This window comes from Osmerus mordax, chromosome 11 (assembly GCF_038355195.1).
Source record: "Osmerus mordax isolate fOsmMor3 chromosome 11, fOsmMor3.pri, whole genome shotgun sequence".
Lineage (NCBI taxonomy): Eukaryota > Metazoa > Chordata > Actinopteri > Osmeriformes > Osmeridae > Osmerus > Osmerus mordax.
Window position 1 is genome coordinate 8,811,505 of NC_090060.1, and position 15,480 is coordinate 8,826,984.

General features: G+C 49.0%; 1 protein-coding gene across 6 annotated transcripts; it reads left to right on the plus strand.

Moving 5' to 3' along the window:
* Positions 1 to 3,672: 3,672 nt before the first annotated feature.
* Positions 3,673 to 11,599, plus strand: LOC136951956 (POU domain class 2-associating factor 1). Of its 6 annotated transcripts, none has more exons than XM_067246621.1 (5): positions 3,673 to 3,809; positions 8,710 to 8,866; positions 9,985 to 10,027; positions 10,109 to 10,458; positions 10,598 to 11,599. In XM_067246621.1, exons 1-5 carry the CDS (start codon positions 3,739 to 3,741, stop codon positions 11,063 to 11,065), a joined length of 1,089 nt encoding a protein of 362 aa, XP_067102722.1. In that variant the 5' UTR covers positions 3,673 to 3,738; the 3' UTR covers positions 11,066 to 11,599. The 6 variants fall into 6 exon arrangements, with proteins under 6 accessions (XP_067102722.1, XP_067102720.1, XP_067102721.1 ...); XM_067246623.1 differs by lacking the exon at positions 3,673 to 3,809 and adding an exon at positions 4,695 to 4,791 and having other exon boundaries at positions 8,739 to 8,866; XM_067246619.1 differs by having other exon boundaries at positions 9,985 to 10,458.
* Positions 11,600 to 15,480: the final 3,881 nt, after the last annotated feature.

Here is a 15,480-nt window from a genome sequence, read left to right on the forward strand (position 1 = left end):
TGGATAATCCCCAGGAGTAATATTTCTGGGGACTACGCTGGTCTACAAGGGCTGGGCTAGAGTGGAGACATGCCCAGGAAGCCCTCCAGAGTAATACTGCTCCATATTACCTGTCATTCAGGTCAAACACAAAAACTCCATCGGAAGCAATCTTCCAGCGGATGTAAAAAGTTAAAGATCCCATGACATGCTGTTTTTGGATGCTTTTATATATGCCTTAGTGTTCCCCTAATACTGTATCTGAACTTTCTTTCCCGAAATGTAGCCTTGGTGCAGAATTACAGCCACTACAAGCAGTCCCACAATGAGCTCAGGACGTGCTGTTTCTGTGTCAGTAGCTTTAAATGCTATGAGGAAGAAAGAGGCGGGGTTAACTGCCATGCTTTGGTCATTTGCAAGCCATGATGTCTCGAGGAAAACCAATATCACGCTTGCACGGTCGTAGCTCATTTTCTCATTGTTGGGCCAAATTCTCTGTGCGGGCAAAGCAGAGAAAGGGGAGGTAACCTTCGGTTTTATGACGTCATAAAACCAGCATTTTCAAAACCGAGCGTTTCACCTTTCATTTTCTCAAAGGCAGATAAAAATACCCAGGGCTTGGTTTACACCTTTTGAAATTTCTAGCCACTGGGGGACCAAAGGAAGGCTAGGGGAACTCATATTAATGTTAAATAACCTCCTAAAGTGAACATTTCATGTCATGGGACCTTTAAGCAGACAACATGCTGCAGACCTGTGGTAGACTAAGGGCTAAATGAACACATCTGATTGCACCTTTCTCTAAACGAAGGGAGGAGGAGAGAACGAGTGGTAGGGGAAGAAGGAGGAGAAGAGAGGGGATGGAAGGAGAGAGTGAAGGGAGGAAAGGAGAAGATATGGAGAAGGAGTGCAGGAAAGGAGGGGATTTCCACTCCACGTGCCTCTGGTGTATCAGTCTCACACACAGTCAGTTATACATTTACATCACATTTACATTTAGTCATTTAGCAGACGCTCTTATCCAGAGTGACTTACAGTAAGTACAGGGATATTCCCCCGAGGCAAGTAGGGTGAAGTGCCTTGCCCAAGGACACAACGTCATTGGCCTGGCGGGGAATCGAACAGGCAACCTTCTGATTACTAGCCCGATTCCCTAACCGCTTAGCCACCTGACTCCTTATATCCTTATAGCCTCATAAACATCCCAGCAGTCTATTGTCCTGTAGCTCACTGGTAAACATCTTGTCAGAGACAAGACCTTGTCCAGAAGAACACGGTTTACTTAAAAAAAACTGTGCACAGCCCATTTGTGTCTCATGCAACTTTGTTCAGATTTTATCTGTCCAATTGGATTTAACCTGGATGATTGAGGATCTATTTTCTACAGCAGAAGAACAGGAGGAAGAGTGGCAAGACTAGGGTAGGCCAAGGAAGGCTGGAGTAGGCTTGAGTAGGTTGGGGGACGCTGGGGTAGGCTGGGGTAAATTGGGGTAGGCTGGGGTAGGCTTGAGTAAGTTGGGGTAAACTGGGTAGACTTGAATAGGTTGGGGTAAGCTAGGGTAGGCTGGGGTAGGCTGGGGTAGGCTGGGGTAGGCTGGGGTAGACTTGACTAGGTTGGGGTAAGCTAGGGTAGACGGGTAGGCTGGGGTAGGCTTGAGTAAGTTGGGGTAGGCTGGGGTAGACTTGAGTAGGTTGGGGTAAGCTAGGGTAGGCTGGGGTAGGCTGGGGTAGGTTGGGGTAGGTTGGGGTAGGCTGGGGTAGGCTGGGGTAGGCTGGGGTAAGCTAGGGTAGGCTGGGGTAGGCTGGGGTAGGCTTGTGTAGGTTGGGGTAAGCTAGGGTAGGCTGGGGTAGGCTTGTGTAGGTTGGGGTAGGCTAGGGTAGGCTGGGGTAGGTTGGGGTAGGCTGGGGTAAGCTAGGGTAGACTGGGGTAGGCTGGGGTAGGCTGGGGTAGGCTGGGGTAAGCTAGGGTAGGCTGGGGTAGGCTGGGGTAGGCTTGTGTAGGCTGGGGTAAGCAAGGGTAGGCTGGGGTAGGCTGGGGTAGGCTGGGGTAAGCTAGGGTAGGCTGGGTAGGCTGGGGTAGGCTTGTGTTGGCTGGGGTAAGCTAGGGTAGGCTGGGGTAGGCTTGTGTAGGTTGGGGTAAGCTAGGGTAGGCTGGGGTAGGTTGGGGTAAGCTTGTGTAGGTTGGGGTAGGCTAGGGTAGGCTGGGGTAGGTTGGGGTAGGCTTGTGTAGGTTGGGGTAAGCTAGGGTAGGCTGGGGTAGGTTGGGGTAGGTTGGGGTAGGTTGGGGTAAGCTGGGGGAGCCTAGGGAAGACTTAAGTATCCTGAGGTAAATTCCTTTGATAAATGGAATAAAAGCAGGTCTTCTCCTGACTAAGTGTTTCTGTCAAGAAGTCTGAAATAAGAATGTACTCCCTGGAGAGAAACTCCCCTCCCTCCAACCCAGGATTGGGTGGTACTATGTGCAAACACACAGAGTGTGTGTGTGTGATAGACAGTGAGTGTGTGTGTGTTTGTATATGTAGTATGAGTAAATTAGTTGGAAACGTGTGTCTTTATGTGTGTGGGGGTGTGTATGTGAACGTGTGTGAGAGTGAGAGAACAGGCATCAGTCCAGAATCAGGTCTGTTTGTCCTGCAGGTCAAAGCATGTTGAGCCTTGAGCGTGTATACACAGGCTGCAGCAAAACAGGGTACACGGCGTGATGCCGTGTGTACTACACGCACACACACATAAACATACGCACCCGGACACACAAATATACACAAGTCCTCAATAGATGTGCACTCTGAAGGGGATGCCAAACTATCCAACCTCAACGCATCAGGGTGTTTGGTGACTCACTCGTGCTTCATCTAATATCTCTGAGTCATTGAAGAAAAACGTACAGAAAAAACTTGGAGAAAAAAATGAAAGAACCCTTGGGAGGAGCAATTCGGTGAGGGATCCCAACTTCCAGAGATGGTTTACATGTGCTGACCATGAACTGAACACAGTCATGCATTTGATGTAGAGATCAAAATAAAAATGTGCGACGAGATGGTGAAATGCAGATATCAAGAGTTACGAATCAGTAGGGCACTCCACAGGACTCTACATTGGCGCCCGTCAGTTTAGTGTGCTGAGTTTAATGTGCTGAGTTTAGTGTGCTGAGTTTAATGTGCTGAGTTTAGTGTGCTGAGTTTAGTGTGCTTAGTTTAGTGTGCTTAGTTATATATTTATATATTTATATAAAAGCTTCTGTTGAATGAATAAATGATGAATACATGACATCATGGGATGGAAAGAGTATAGAGATAGGCAGCTCCCAGACAGCTTGACACAGAGCCAACCTCTGGACACGCCAGACACCAGGTCAAAATGGGTTCTGTGCTGTTTGTCTCGTTGGTCTCTCAGCCCCTCCCTAGTGTCTCTGTCTCTCTCAGGCATGTGTTTGTGCGTGTGTGTACTTTGCTTGATCAAAAAGAGGCCTGCTGGGAAATAACATCCGTCTCATAGAGCTACAGTATACCACCTTGTTCTATGATTAATATGATCCTGTTTCTCCTGGAGGTGACGACGAAGAGCATGTTTTGAAACACCTCGTTTGACTATACAGTCACACTGCTCCACAGATCATTTGAAAACCTCTTTGCATCAATTATCAGTACGAAGCCATGCTTTGCATCAGTCACAGCTCATACTCTGTGAAGATTCCAGAAGAGGCAAGTGATCCTTTTTAGACTGACTGGGTGGCAGCTTCAGTCATCTAACAACTCTACAATGATCTTGAGGGGGAGACGCTATGGCCTTCAAGGATGTGCTCTTTGTCTGATCTCACGGAGGTCATCAAGGTGAGTGTGCTACTAGACCCTGGGACATGGAATTAAAAAGGAAAAGCATAGCATTGATGATCTGCTAGCTAGAAGTTGACAAAGCAAAAGGCCTTATCCGTAAGGCTGCTTTCTCGCTAGGCCTTCCGGCATTTTACTAATCCTCTGAAGACAGCTTACTATGTACCCCCAAGCGTATTTTTTGGTCTACTTGTGTTGCAATAGCTGAATGTTCATCTCCTGACAGTGGCTGCTATTTAGACAGAGACAGAGGGGGGAAGCGAGTTGAAGGGGCGGGGGGGGGGGGGGGGGGGTTGTGGTACAGCCTCGCTGGTCACTCAACCTTCACCCTGCAGCAGGTGTTTCCCTGCTCGATGATGCACTCCTTGCTGCAGTTTCACTCCTCTGCGGTGACACCCAGGGCCAACCGCAGGGCCAGATGGCACTGAGCTGAGCTGATCAGTCTGAGAGCAGCTATGGGTCCTGCTATCCCTGACCTGCAGAACCATTATTCACATTTCAGGTTAATTTGTCATTTGTAAAAAGTTAAATAACTGGTACACTGAAATTCTTAGTCCTGCTTCACTTGTCCTAGAAATCTATCCTGAATGCTATACCAAAAAAATCCTAATCCTATGTGAGCTAAACCTTCTTCTAAACAATATATGTGATACATGTTCTTTATAAAAGAACCTGAGGCATAGGAAGGTCCAGGCACACACAGAAAAGCCATGCTTCCCTCTGTCAGAATTGAGTGTTCAGTGAAGTTCAGGACCTTGGTGAGTGCGTCTCAGATTTTTCTGTGTGTGTGTGTGTGACACTGGGAAACCTGCGGTTAGGACAGATGTGACATCACTGGAGGTTTTGAGAACAGGGGTTAAAACGACAGTCTGTGCTGAAATCACTCAGCAAGACTGGTTTCTTCTGTATGACCACTGTCACAATTACCTGCTGTAACACTGAGCACAGCAGTCTGGGTGTGGAGACATGCACTGGGACAAATGTGAGTACGCCATTCCTTCTGTCTTGTTCTAAGGTTGTTGGAGTTTCCTGTGACTGTCGGCAGCATGGTCCAGCCTGGGATGGGCTGAGGTGCGTGGTCTAATTTAGTCTAGTCTGGTCAGGAATTAGTTGAGTTGAGCTGGGCTGGGCTGGGCTGGACTAAACAGGGCTGGACTGGACTGGACAGGGCTGGATAGGGCTGGATAGGGCTGGACAGGGCTGGACAGGGCTGGACAGGGCTGGACAGGGCTGGATAGGGCTGGACAGGGCTGGACAGGGCTGGACAGGGCTGGATAGGGCTGGACAGGGCTGGATAGGGCTGGACAGGGCTGGACAGGGCTGGACAGGGCTGGACAGGGCTGGATAGGGCTGGACAGGGCTGGACAGGGCTGGATAGGGCTGGACAGGGCTGGACAGGGCTGGACAGGGCTGGATAGGGCTGGACAGGGCTGGACAGGGCTGGACAGGGCTGGACAGGGCTGGGCTCGACTCAGCTGGACTGGACTGAGTTTACTTGACCTGGGCTGAGCTGAGCTGTACTAAGATGTCCTGGGCTGGACTGGGAGGTAGACACTAATCTTCCCTCCAAAACATCTCATAATAATTTTTGAAACTCCATTGTGTCTGTGTGTGTCTTGTGATTGTGGTGTAAATCTAAAAAAGAGGAAGGCCATGGTTGGGGAGTTGGTACAGTCCAGCTGTGGTGCTCTATAATCTTGATATGCAAAACCTTTCCTGGCTCACACTGCTGTAACACTGCGCAGCTGGACAACTTCCTCTTCTGTAAGGATTGGACGCACGCGTGTGTGTGTGTGTGGTGTGTGTGTGTGATAATTAGACTATATGGACTGCAGATAGAACTATAGATATATAACACCTGTGTCTAATTGCAAATAAGTGTATTACTGCCATTATTCAGGATTCTATAATTCAGAACTGGATAAGTTGAGCCTCACTCGAATGATCAGGCTACTCAGCTGAATCTTGGGAGGACACTGAGGGGTGGAGCAATTGAGAGGTGGTTAGATGGAGGGTTGAAGAGAGATGGGAGGGGAGATGATGGAGAGGTGGAGAGCAGGAGGGGAGATGATGGAGAGGTGGAGAGCAGGAGGGGAGATGATGGAGAGGTGGAGAGCAGGAAGGGAGATGATGGAGAGGTGGAGAGCAGGAGGGGAGATGATGGAGAGGTGGAGAGCAGGAGGGGAGATGATGGAGAGGTGGAGAGCAGGAGGGGAGATGATGGAGAGGTGGAGAGCAGGAGGGGAGATGATGGAGAGGTGGAGAGCAGGAAGGGAGATGATGGAGAGGTGGAGAGCAGGAGGGGAGATGATGGAGAGGTGGAGAGCAGGAGGGGATATGATGGAGAGGTGGAGAGCAGGAGGGGAGATGATGGAGAGGTGGAGAGCAGGAGGGGAGATGATGGAGATGTGGAGAGCAGGAGGGGAGATGATGGAGAGGTGGAGAGCAGGAGGGGAGATGATGGAGAGGTGGAGAGCAGGAGGGGAGATGATGGAGAGATGGAGAGCAGGAGGGGAGATGATGGAGATGTGGAGAGCAGGAGGGGAGATGATGGAGAGGTGGAGAGCAGGAGGGGAGATGATGGAGAGGTGGAGAGCAGGAGGGGAGATGATGGAGAGGTGGAGAGCAGGAGGGGAGATGTGAAGAAGAGTTGGAGAAAAGGGAGTCAAGGTTTCAAGATAAATGCATTTTCTAATTGAAATGGGGAGGTGACATGATCTCTATTTATCATATCATAGTAAATATGCTACTGAGGAGCATGGTCTGCTACTGGAATAGATGGGGTGTTGGAGAGCCCCTCCCGCCCAGAGCTCTAAGCTGTCTTCTCTCTGTCTCCATCTAGAGGTGTCAGCACCTCAGCCTGGGATCAGCCTCTGACCTCGCACCTCAATTCAGTACAATTAGCATCACTAGCTTCCACTGTGCCCTGCCCATTGACTCTCATGTACCCTCTTTTTCTCTGTGATCCTGTCAGATAGTACCAGTATTTGTCCTGAGCCTTTCCAGCGTTTAGTTTACTGATCTTTTAAGTTTTTAATTTTTTATTCTTGTTCTGCCCCCTGCCTGTCTTTTTGGACTCTTCTTGCCTGGCGTCTTTGTATCTGTGTGCTGTGTGAATGATTAAACCCTCACCTACTGTTTTGTATGTGACTGAGTTCATCCAACCCCATACCTGACAAGAGAAGTTGTGAAACACAGTCAAGGAAGAGTCCCAGTTTAATATGGCACCGTTTCACGCGTCCCTCAACTCCATGCCAAACATACTGTGGGTGATTGCACAAATTTGTTTCAGGAATGTTTTAGAAGATAACCGGAGGAGGAGGAGAGGGTTTAATGCGCACAATAAAAAAAGCAACAACTGACTTTCTGCTGTAATATGTCCAGTTTACTGCCATCTTCATCAGCAAACATTACGGTACACAATAAATCATCTGGAGGTTGGTGTACACAAATAAGCTACTTTGGAAGGGAGTCTGACAATTTATTGCTTGCTAAATATTATAAGCAAAGACCATGCCCTTTGTAAGTCCATTTCAGAGAATACAGTTAATCAGCTACAGTACAGTAGCTAGTTAGACCTTTTATCTGGTTAACTGTTCCATGTCAGGAAACAACTGGCCTTAGTGACTTACTTACAGTCATATTTATAATAGAGCAGTGATGAGGTTTTAATTAGGATATTAATATATAGGGTTAATAATATAAGTAATATTACTGTCGGAAAGTCCTGGTGTTTGTCACCACACCTTACTGAGCAATGAGCACTGTTTTTAGTTACTGCAAACAACAAGGGAATGTTCATTATTTGTCAGATCCTGATATCATCCTGTAGATTCTGGCAGTCTGGTAGAGGCTGGTGGAGGCTGGTAGACTGGTAGAGACTGGTAGTCTGGAAGAGGCTGGTAGGGGCTGGTGGTAGAGGCTGGTAGTCTGATAGAGGCTGGTAGAGGCTGGTGGTAGAGGCTGGTAGTCTGGTAGACGCTGGTAGAATCTAATAGAATCTGGTAGAGACTGGAAGTCTGGGAAAGGCTGGTAGTCTGGATCTCTAAACGGACCAATTCCATTACTTTTTGCAGTTGCTAGTGACTTAACATGATGAGTCATAACAGTCAGCTGGCAGCCAATTACATGGTCAGTCAGAAGGATTGCTGGGGTGGACCCTCTTTTTCCACTAAAATAACAACGTAGCTTACAGCTTGACGGTGTGCATGTTCCTCCCAGCAGAGGTCACATGGTCCATGTGCTTTAAATCATACAAATGAGGCACTGGCAGAGGGCAAAAGTACAATTAAGGTTTACTGAGCTTTTACAATTTTGACCTTTACTTATACTTGTCAACAAAGAAGGAAACAGGGTGTGTGTGTGTGTGTGCATGTGTGTGTGTGTGTGTGTGTGTGTGTCAAAGAGAGTGAGAAATGGAGAGTACCAGCACCCTGGTTTGTTACAATGTATGACTACAAAAGCTCCATACCTGGAGATCATCCATCACTCTTTCTTCTCCAGGGCATGGTCTGTCACTCTCTCCCTGCCCAAGGGCCCCACCACCAAATAGGCTGGGATGTGTCCCCCCAGGACCCAACCTCTGCTCTTCCTCAAAACAATTATAGCAGGAAGTGGCACTATCTCTGGTTAACTCTCTGCCCTAGAGAGGGAAAATGCCTTGGGATTTTCTATACTGACTGCAGATGGTCCTTGCAAGAAAATAATTGTAGCGCAGTAGCAAACACACACACACACACACACAAACACACACAGTGTTGTCAGTGTTGTGGACAGCCTCTTGTATGCTGTGTCTACGAGGTGTACACTATGCTGTAGCGTTTGTATCTCTTCCTGTATCTCAACAGTTTCAAAGGGCTTGTTGTCTTGGCTGTTATTTGTGATGTTAACTGTCAGTTAGACTCTGTGTCTTTGCTGTGTGCTCCCCAGCGCCCCCAGCAGGCCAGGCCAGTGCTAGGCCCTACCAGGGGGTGCGCGTCCGAGACCCAGTCAAGGAGCTGTTGAGAAAGAAAAGAGGACTTGACCCCCACAGCACCTGGACAGCGCCACCTGCAGCGGTGAGGGATTCACAACAGCTACATCCCTCTTCTCCTCTCATCTCCTTGACATTTCTTTCCCTTGCGTACCTCACTTCACTTCACTTATCCTCTCCTCATTTCCTCTCCTCATCTCCTCTCCAGTCCCCTGTGCAGTGCAGAGCAGGATAGAGTAGAGCAGAGGTATAGAGAGAAAATGACAGGAGAGGACTGGAGAAGGGGATTTTGCCTTTATATAATCCAGGTGTTTTTCCATGGCAGTTACAATCCTTTCCCAGTGTATCTGCAGGGCTCGGCACAGGGCCCTATGCAAAGCAGCTCCATGCCCCAACAAGGCCCTCCCACCACACTGTAACACCTGGCTTCACTCACACACATTCACACACAAACATACACATGCACACAAAACACAAAACAGTTTGCAATCTAAAAGCCTGTCAATAAAGCTGTCCATTTTACGAACACTACAAATAATTTGTTTGATTCATTTGTACTGTACACTGGCTGGGCTGGGCTAGCTAGGACTCAGCTGGGCTGATATATACTAGACTGGCCTGGGTTAGGACTGGGTTAGGACTGGGTTAGGACTGGGATAGGACTAGGCTGTATTGGACTGTACAGCTGAGCTCATGGATAGTATCTCAGGATGACAAGCCTTTATCAGTGACTAACAGTGATAGCCATCACTCAAGAGCCAGTTCACCGTTTGTCATGCTGTCAGACGGACCTTCGCCCCAGGTCCAACCCCACAGCAGCGTCACCCTCAAACTGAGGAGAACTCTGACACCCTGTCACTCTCACACAATCTCTCATATCTCACACTGACCCCTTACGCCACTCTCACTGCTGGCCACACACACACACAAACACATGTACACACCTTAGCTCTACTACTCTACTCAGCTCATCTCTTATCTTATCTTGTCGTCTCTTATCACCTATCTTTTCTTCTCTTTTTTACTCCACTCGACTCGACTCTCTGCTTCAGTTCCCCTGCTGTTGCTTTTCAAACTCTGTTCTGGTGTCTGAGACTCTCTGCAAGTGCCAGCTCTGGGTTCATCTTTCTGTCCTCTGGAGCTTACCTAGCAGGGTCACTGTGGCTCCCAGGTGGCCCTCTCACTCTCCTGCTTGTGTTCCAGGGTCCGGCCACTGTCATCAGCCTGCCATCATACTCCCAAGTCTGTAAGTCAATGTTCCACATCAGCCCCTGGAGTCCAGACATCGGTTGTGAACGTAATCACCTTGCTGTGTTTGTGCCCTCAGATCAGGTTGGCTTTGACGCAGTCGGATGCCCCCCCAGCCCCTCCACCCCCCCAGCAGGCAGTGAGGGAGGGGGGCAGTGTGCCGGCTGGGTTGCCCCCTCTCCAGAACCCCCCAGGGCCTCCTGGCCCTGCCCTGACTATCACCAGCAGAATGACCTCATGACCTCATGCACAACCTTTACCCCGACGACTTTCAGCACTGCGACCTTCACCCCCTCGACCTTGAGCTACCCCAGTGGCCCAGCGATGGCGGGGGAGGTTTACATGCAGTCTGTGTGTCCCAGCTACACGGTCCTGGCCCCACCCTCTGTACTCACCTACACGCACGCACCACTTTTCACCAACTTTGGGGTGAGTGAGAGGATTGGGTTTATCTTGGTTAAGCAGCCAACAGTACACATTCTGCACAGTGCACAGTTAAACTTCTGGTACTACACTGTTAAACTGGAGGGATAACTGTTATTGTTGTTGTTGTTGTTGTTGTGTCCAGACCATCCCTGTGTCCTCTGGATCCCCCCACTTCCCCCAGGTGGAGCTTCAGGATGTCGCCTACATCCCCTGGGCCCAGCCCTTTGCCTCCCTGCCTTCTGTACCCACCCAAGCCTCCATACCCACCCTGCCCACACTCTCCAACCTCCATTCCACAGGGGTCCAGTTTGCCGCCTGTTCTGCCACCCTGCCCGGGACCTTGCTCCCCATGGCACTGCCACTGAGCTCCCTGCCTCAGACCAACCCCCAGACTGAGGGGCGGCACGCCCCCCAGACACTGGAGGAGGCCCTGGCAGAGGCTTTGGAGGTGGACCCAGGCCCCGACCAGCAACCAGAGCCTATGAACCCTTTGGAGATGCTTCTGGAAGAGCAGGTGGAGGCAGATGAGGAGAAAGAAGAGGAGGAGGTGGAAGAACAGGAGGAGGGTAGAGAGACATTTCGTCCCTTGCTCTTCACATCGGTTATCTGAAGCCTCAGTTTTATTTCATTAGAGAACCTGTCCTGTCATAAATAGTTTTATGTTTTTCTTTTCTGATGAAGCCTCTTGTGAGTACTACAGTTACCAGTTACAGTATTGCATACATTTACTTTCGTACAAATGACATATTTAGATCTAGATTAGGGTTAGGGTTCCTACCTCGTCATTCCTACCTGTCCTCCTCCTCTCCTTTTTCTTCTTATCCTCTCAATATCTTCCTCGCTTTTTCTTCCTTTGCCCCTCCATCCCTTCCCTTCTCCTCTCTCGTTCTTCTGTTCTTTCTCACTCCTCTCCTCCATGACACCGATAGACCTCAGTCCTCAGCCTGCCCAGTCACCCCCGGCCAGGGGCAGGTCTGCAGGGTGGAGCTGGTCCAGATGCTGGTCTGGGATTGGGCCAGAGGGATTTACACCAGGTCACGATGCAAGGAATGTGAATGGATCCCTGATAAATGTGTCAGTCCTTATCTCTCCTCCTACCCTGGGACATTTGTTTGCTCCACGGGGGGCAACTGCCTGAGTAGTGGCTGGAGGGAAGGCAGGGGAGGGGGGGTGGGGTGAGGGCAACTGTCACCTCTGCCTGGTCCAACTGAGAGAGTTACTGTGACTGTGATCCATGGGTTGAGATGTGTTGAGTGTATTCATAACAATAAAGTGATGACAGCCTTCACGAGACCCTGACATTTCATACAAAGAGCTTTTCTATTTCCCCCAAAATATACGATTTCAATCATCATTTCTACATGTCTGTCTGAGCAGAGCGTCTGGGTTTACAGACACGTCTCTCTGGCCGTCTCTCTGTCTTTCGTCTGTCTTTCTCTCCATTTTTTAGTAGGCAGGCTGTTGGCTTGTTCTGATCAACTGATAGGCAGGAGCCTGATGGGCTGTTGCACGCCCTAGAAGAGTGCACAGTCGTCCCCTCTACCTCCCTACCCCCTTCTCCCCTCTCGCTCCCTCCCTCCCCCCTCTGCCCCTGGCCTTTCCCTTCCCCGAAGTGTAGCAGAATCAAATTCCTGTTAAATTACTTTCTCTGAGGGCTGTGCTTGAACAAGCACTCTAGGATGCTGCATTTAATTGTCTGTTTTGATTGTCTTAATGTGTGTGCGTGTGTCTTGTGCATCTGTGTGTACACGCTTGTGCATGTGTGCGCATGCTATCAAACCACATTGTTTTGGATAGAGTCATATCATTGCCTTTGTGTTGCACCATATGAAAGAAGTTAACATTTGACCTATTATCTTTGCAATGAACCAACCCAACTGTAAAACCCTTATCCTCACATTATTATTTATAACTTTAGAACTACTGATGACCTACTGATAACTTTCAAATTGCTTATAACTGTAGTTGCTCAGTACACACGTTCAGTAGACCACTGTGGTGTGATGAAGTGCCTGGCAGTAGATATGCAGGGAGATTAGAGCGGTTTGCAGCCTGCGAGGCATCAGCAGTTCGATGAGAAGCTTTGATGAATGACGCTCTTGTCAACAGATCCTGAGCGGAGGGGCACTTCTACTCCGGCAGGGGAAAACCCAGCTTGGTCTCCTGCCAGTATGGAGGGGGCGGGAGGGTTATCTGTGTCGGAGGTGAGACAATTGTAGATCTGATATTGACTTCAGCCCTTCAGCTGTAAATATGTGCTTTTTGATGTTCCATGTTGCTACAGTCGTTGATACTGTGGTGATGTGTGTGTCACGGAAAGTGAGGAGCTGAGGTGTCTGCATGTGTGGATGGTGATCTGTTGATTTTATCTTGTCTTTGACCAAGTCTAGTGAGAGGTCAGCTGCAGCCAGGTGGTGTGTGTGTGTCTGCTGTGTGACTGAAGACAGATGGGGGAAGCACAAAGCCCAGTACGAAGGGGTTCTACCTCCAGGACGTCACAACCAGAAGAACACACGTTGAGACACACATACATTCACAGTGGAGGAAGCCTAGTTGTTACATCACGGTGTTCGCTTTGAGATCTGGTCTGACAGATTCCAACATATCTCTCTGTACATCTACAGGCATCTGACGGCTAAGAGCAGTATCAACAGTGGGGCAAGGGGTGAGCTTGCTGTCAGCACAATTCATGCTGGAGCTTGTCTTCTTCCTCACTCTCAGGGAATGCTGGAGTCAGTCTCCAGTTCCTCCAGCTTTCAAATACATCAGGTTGAGCCAGGCCATGTGAGGCCTGAGAAGGCTGTGTCGTGCGTATGAGGCTGTGTGAGGCTGATCGATATGCGCTGCAGGTAGAGCCTATATGAGGCTGTGTGAGGCTGCAAGAGACCGTGTTAGGCTGTGTTTGAGGCTTTTGTAGACTACATGAGGTTGGTGGAGGCTGTGTGAGGCTGTCTGCAGGGCCTTGGCATGGTGTGTGACGGTGTCTCCACATCAGCCCGTTAGTGAGTAGACTCTGTTGGATAAACATAGGAACACCCAACAGCAGCTAAGAGCCGAGTACATACCAAGAAAATACAGTGAGTTTTGAATTCACGGTGAAGCTGATAACATTGTTCTGCTAGTGTACACTCATATTGACTAGGCCCACCCTTCACACACAGGTTCAGACTTGACAAAAGGGCAAGTGAGGATGGATATGCCATTTCCAGTGAAAGGACTGAGTCATCAAATACACACCCGCCTTTGGAAACAAACACACAGCTAGCTGTGAATGAACCTAGAATAAAAATTCACTGTCTGTTGTTTCCTCCTCTAGGGATAGGGATAGCTCTAGCAGTAATTTTACATACTTCAGGCACACTTGGTTTGTACCCCTGGCCTACCCTGGTGTGTCGGGTTGCAACATGCAATAAAATCAAGACCAAGCACTTCCCAAAGTGATTGAGGGTAGTTCTGGGGCCAGGGGGCTGTGTTGCAATGAGTTTCTTTGAAAATAATTCCTGTAAAATCAAGAAAGAACGTTACTGTTCTGATTCATGGAATACAAATAGGGCCGATTACTGGAATTTCTATTGCTCTTTATCACCCAGAAAATTCCACACAGATGCACACAATCACACCTACACACACAAATACATACACACACGCACAAACACGTGCTTTTTTATGGACGGGGATTTCCAATGATACTGTACACACACACACACATTAAGTGGGACTTTGGAACACTACACGCTATGCCAATGTTAGTCTTGTTCCTGCTCAGAGCTGGCTGCAGTTCTGCATGGGGTGGGGGGGATTACACACCTTGCTGCCTCTGAGGACTTTGCTTTCTAATACTTAAGCCCACCACTAGAGAGTGCACTAGAGAGTGAGCTCTGAGACTCCTTACTCCCAATATATCACTACACCAGAAATTGGTATATTGAGCTCCAGAGATACCAGGGAAACAAAGGAGATTAGGGCCTAACAAGGTCTGGGTGGGGGAGACATGGTCCCTGAACTCCACCACATCTGCCTTTATCTCCCTCCTCACCATACTGCAATCAAGAAGCTCGGCAGTACATTACCGACACCTGAGGTGATGGGGGAAGAGGTGGGGAGGTTGGGGTCGAAGAGGAGGAATGGGAAAAGGGAAGTGGGGAGGAGATGGAGGGGGTGGAATATGGGGAAGAAAATGAGGAGGATCATCGGAGGAGACATAGGAGGAGACGAGGAGCCATTGCTTTGTGGTAAAAAGGATCAAATGAATGAGGCAGGTTTAAGAGGCTGGTTATCAGATCACCAGGTCGACCATGCTCTGGTGTCAGAGGCTGGTTATCAGATCACCAGGTCGACCATGCTCTGGTGTCAGAAGGACCAGTGCAGGGCACCAACCTCACGATCCCTCCGGGCTCTGGGCTCCGGGCGGCCCCCTCCTTTGTTTTATCGATTCAATTACTTCGCAGTTTTCATTGACAAAATTATCACACACCAAAAGTATCGTACACCATTGCATACAAGATGACACTTCTTTGTTCCCCAGTAGGCCTATGCTCAAGCCCCAGACCACAGACCCTGCACTGAAGACCTTTTACTTAGTTTAATCTGAAATTCAGGAGGATTAGACCCTCCACAACTTCTCTCCTGTAAACACACCTGGGTCCTACTACAAAGCAAGTTTAACTGACCCATCTTTTTATTAGCTGGCTTCACCTACCACTTGCAATTGCATGTGATGTCATGGTGGTGGTTATCAACTGGTGAAGTCATCCCAGGTTGTCCTGATCTATGAGAGTGTTCACGTAAAGGGGGCAGTGTTTGCACCATTTGACCAGTCTCAAACATGGACAAGTCTACTAGGGCGATGTACCCAGGTAAAAATGGAACCATCATCCTGACACTGAAATCCTTGAGGTAGACCTGAAGTTACCTCTATAACCCCAAATCCTGCTAGTATAGAAAGTAGAGTGATCAGCCTGTGTTTTGACTTCTCTGCTTCGTTCCAGTGGGCCTCATTCCCACACCCAGAGTCTACTGCCTGGA

Bases quoted from the DNA above. Each gene is read 5' to 3' on its own strand.
- LOC136951956 (XM_067246619.1), top strand. From the start codon at position 3,739: ATGATCTTGAGGGGGAGACGCTATGGCCTTCAAGGATGTGCTCTTTGT. The intron at 8,867-9,984 runs GTGAGGGATTCA...CTTGTGTTCCAG, and splicing joins GGACAGCGCCACCTGCAGCG to GGTCCGGCCACTGTCATCAG. The intron at 10,459-10,597 runs GTGAGTGAGAGG...TGTTGTGTCCAG, and splicing joins CACTTTTCACCAACTTTGGG to ACCATCCCTGTGTCCTCTGG.